At 43.5% G+C, this 4,517-nt stretch overlaps 1 protein-coding gene across 1 annotated transcript; it reads right to left on the reverse strand.

Annotated features, from left to right (window-relative positions):
• Positions 1-338: 338 nt before the first annotated feature.
• unm_hu7912 (un-named hu7912) lies at positions 339-3,551 on the reverse strand. The gene has a single exon (XM_078285358.1). The coding sequence runs from the start codon at positions 3,549-3,551 to the stop codon at positions 339-341; it is 3,213 nt and encodes a 1,070-aa protein (XP_078141484.1).
• Between the last annotated feature and the right edge of the window lie 966 nt (positions 3,552-4,517).

The following is a 4,517-nucleotide window of genomic DNA, read 5'->3' on the forward strand; positions in this document are numbered from 1 at the left end:
ACATGCAGGCTAACAACGCTTCTGAGTGCATCAAGATCAAAACAAGCCAAAAACAACAAAGGGTAATGTTTGTATGTGTGTGTGTGTGTGTGTGTGTGTGTGTGTGTGTGTGTGTGTGTGCGTGTGTGTGTGTGTGTGTGCGTATGTGTGTGTGTGACAGAGAGCAAGAGAGAGAGAGAGACAGAGAGAGAGATTGGTCTGAAATAATCAAATTTATCCAAAATTTTAAACTTTCCATATATCTATTTCAATTATCAATTTGCCAAATCACTGTAATGTATTTACAGTATGTACACATAGTGTAGCTGACATCATTATCATGGCTATATAGTGCTAGACTATATAATATCATCCAAGAGATGAGGGGTTCCCACCCAGTCCAGTGTTCGTGGCTCAGATGCAGCCATGATCATACACATAAACTGTTTCCCTGTTCTCTTATCTATTGGGTAAATAGTAGTAGGAGTGAACCTCTGATTGCTCTCCACAAACTCACATAGCTGATTATAGATTTTGGGGTACTCATGACGGAGGAAGACTCCCCTGGTCCTGAGCTCACGCTGGATATTGACAAAGCACACCTCTCTTGCTTTTCTTCCCTCCTCCCCCTCCTTATCAATGTCTGGTGTGCCTGGAGGCGGAGTAAGGATGAGAGTTTCCATTTCACTATCCTTCCTGAATACCTTTTTGTCTGGGCTGGAAGAGGCCAAAGACACCTTTGCATATTTTCGAACTGTTGGTGCTTGGACTCTTGGTGAGGGTCTGTTAGGCACTAGTTCACCAACAGCTATGGATACATTCAGAAGGAAACATTCGTTGGGGTCATATTCATTACCTGCCTGCTGCAATTCCTTGCAGTAGTCACCTAGGTTGTCCTTGAAGCCATCCAGCTCTCTGAGAGACAAGTATGTGGGAGACATGAGGAGGCTCTCAAGCCCAACCTGCAGGAAGTTGTCAGCTGTCCCTGGATTAGCAAAACCCAGGAAGAGAACGCCTCTCCCTCTGGAGAGGTAGCCAGCTTTAGCAATGCGAGAGAAGGCTTTATGGATCTCTGAATTCTCTCTGCAGAACTTCAGGGTGTGCCGACACACACTGCTGACACGGCCGTACAGGCAGTTCTCTTTATGGTTCTCCCAGTCATCCCTGCGACAGTTTCGGGAGCAGTAAAAGGTGTAGCAACTGTGACATGATTTGAAGTACAGACAAGCATTGAACAGAGTCTCTATCCGCTTGCACTTCCTGTTAGCACAAACCATAGTGTCGTCTTCATCTGTGCTGTGGTCTGGAGAACATTCTTCGGCACTCCTTTGTAAACCATCACAGCCACTGTCAGGGTCTTTGATCGTGTCAGGGCTGGATTTGGTGGATGGGAGCTGGGTGTTCAGACATCCTAGATTTTCCAGTCCAGAGGATCCTCTTTCCTTTTCATCATCTTCACTAATCAATTGTTTTAATTGGTCCAAAAGGCCTTCACTTGACTTCCTGCTAGTTGGAGGTTTGTAATCAACAACTAGGTCAGCTAATAGCTCGTCCAGTTGTTCTAGGCTCTGTTGCAGGGAGAAATTATTGTGTTTCCTGTCTTTGGTCATTTCTGCTGTGTCGGATGGCTGCTTTTGATGCATTTCTCTGGGAGACGGTGTCTTCTCATTGTCCAAGGCATCCCAGCTGACTGAGTGCATGTCACGCCGTTTGTTGTTACCTGCACGTATGTCATTGTCTGTTATGGTGATCTCAGGAGTTACAAACCAGAGCCCACTCTTAGTGTTCCTCCAAGGATTGCTTGGACCCCTCTCTAAGGAGTTCTCAGAGAGGGACAGAGCAGCATATCGCCTTGGTGAACTAGAGAGGTTAAGTATAACGGGTTGAGCTGTACCATCAGAGGATGTTGCATGCCTTTCCTGGTAAAACAGGTTCTCATAGCTGCGTCCACGAGGCACTGATTGCTCTCTGTCCTGGCGTGGATATAGAATATTGTCCCAAGACTTGGAGTGGTTTTTGACCTCTGCTCCTAGTCTACTTGTCTCTACACAGCTGTTAGCAAACCAGGGGGGCATAGTGGGGTCTTGTCTTACTCTTGGTGGAGTGTGCTGAGAGGACTGGTTAGAGTAACCAGATATACTTGAGCGATACCAATCATCTGTAAAAGCCTGGGACATCCGAGGGCGCCGACGGCCCTCTGTGTGATATGGCCTTGGTGGAATGTATTGCTCTGCAGCTGGGTTGAACGGCTTGGAGTAAAACATCCTGGAGCTATTCAAATTATATGGATTGGCCCGGTGGTCCTCCCCATAGTACGGTCTAGACAGTGGAGTTTGAGAAAAGTATGACCCTGCCTCGCTTGTGGAGTAAGGTCTGTTATAGACAGTCTGCATTGGCTCTCGGTTGGATATTTGGTCTGTGTAGTAGGACCTGACAGGGAGGGTGTGCACCCAGCGAGTCCTTGGATCATACTGACTAGTCAGAGTGCTACCATGGCTGGTTAGACTGGACTGATCATCCTGAAAGTATGTTCTAGAATAGGGATGGACTGGATATCTAACTGGGTCCTCAGTATAGAAGAACTTAGTGGGTATGTTAGGGTTTGAGTATGCCCTTTGCTCTCTACTTAGATATGGTACTGTTGGGGACGGCATTCTGTGCATGTCTAGATGCTGATAGGAGATGGGAGACATGCTGGTGGTGTAGTGGTATCCTTGTCTAAAATCTCCGCTGTAGCATTCGCTTGGAGTGGGCGTTGGTGAGGAGACAATCTGCCGTGGTACATACAACCCTCTACTGCTACTGGACTGAGAGTATCTCTGCCAAGGATGCTCAGTTCGCACACTGGGGACCTGCCTGGATGTATGCTGTAGTACAGCAGCATCTGGTTTAATATCCACACGGCATCTGACATGAGGAGTTATGGCTGGTTTATCTTGTTTGTCCTCCTCAAAACAGTCTGAGACATAGAGGGGAGAATGGGGCTGCAGTTTGATTGGATGAACCTCGTTCAAATAAGTCCTGTTAGAGGTAAAGGACTCTCGATGTGTTTCAGAAGTCCTCAGAGTGTCTGATGCAGCCTGAGGTGCATCCCTCCCCTTCCTGGCTCCTGGAGGGGAAACTGAGATGGGCACAGGAGTGAGGGTGGTCTTGACTCTGGGAGCACTTTTAGATCTTGTTCTCTTTTTAGAATCAGACCATGTAATATGACTGGTTTTGTCTTGGCTGGTGTGCTGCTGGAATTGTCTAGTGTTAAACAGATCAGGAGACGAGAAACGAAGGTGCCCCGGTTGATCCAGCCCATTCCACATTGCATCTTTGCTCAGTGTCTGATGCTCAGTCCTCTTGTAAGGGTACTCCATTGAGGAAGAGAAGGACTGTGGGTCGTCCAGTGACTCAATGAAGTCAAAGCTACGGCAGTGTCTTTTGTTGATGATTTCTGGTTTGTCAATCATTTGCAAGTCACATTGCTGAGAGGAGTGGAGAGAAATGGAGTGCCCAGTGATGGGATTTAGAGTAATGTCCTGATATAGAGTGGATACCAATATATCAGGGGGATGTGTTCGTGTCATCTTAAAGGAACTCCAATAGTCCCCATTCACTGTGATTCAAGATCAACACAACCTGTGAAAAGAAAGAGATAGAATAATAATAGAAATATGCACTTGAAATGTATAGCTTTGGATTTGGTGTTCTGAAAAAAAGAGGCAGACAGTAACTTCTTTAGAAAATATGTGTACAAAGCTTAACTTTACAGTCAACGATACTTGGGCCTGACCAATATTGGATTTTTTGGTCTGATACCTATGAAGATAATTGGGTTTAAATTTAACAGATTTAGTTGTTGATTTACTAACCAATTTAATGGAAGACTTCATGGCAAAAGCCACAGCAGTTAATAGTTGCCATATCCTTTTTAACTTGAAGACCAGTAATTATTTTAAAATCTTGAGTTCACTTTGTATTTTTGTGGAGTTGGTTTGTATCTGTAATCTAAATATAAAAACTAACAAGACCTTGAATTATACAGGTGATGTTTTGGTCCAAAATAAGCTATTCACATTATCATGCACTAACAGAAGTTGTTTTTTGTCATCTTTCTTAAATGAAAAAGATTATAGGTCATTTTGAAATTAGCTACAAAATTATTATTAATTAAAAAGAAAATAGGTCTTTACTTGTCATATTACTTAGAAACATGCTTGAAGGGAATTTTTTTTTTTTAAGAGATTATAAATCATTTTACACAAATAATGGGTAAATATGGTTATAGTTGATTGTCTTGACACTATTTAAATTGCATTAGGTAAATGGTAATGGATTAGGAATAAAAGCTAATGAGGCATGATAGATCACAATAAATCATGTACATACTGTGCAGAAACATAAGCCATTGCAATGTGAACAAAACATGCCTGTGGTATATTGTTTGCACTATTCATGTCTTATAAAGAAATCAAACAAAGATAGTCAACTACTGTCAACCACTGCCTAAAAGATGCCATTGTTTATGTAGGCCTTCATTGATTATTATGCAG

This window comes from Centroberyx gerrardi, chromosome 8, assembly GCF_048128805.1.
Source record: "Centroberyx gerrardi isolate f3 chromosome 8, fCenGer3.hap1.cur.20231027, whole genome shotgun sequence".
NCBI classification, from domain to species: domain Eukaryota; kingdom Metazoa; phylum Chordata; class Actinopteri; order Beryciformes; family Berycidae; genus Centroberyx; species Centroberyx gerrardi.

Bases quoted from the DNA above. Each gene is read 5' to 3' on its own strand.
- unm_hu7912 (XM_078285358.1), bottom strand. From the start codon at position 3,551: ATGACACGAACACATCCCCCTGATATATTGGTATCCACTCTATATCAG.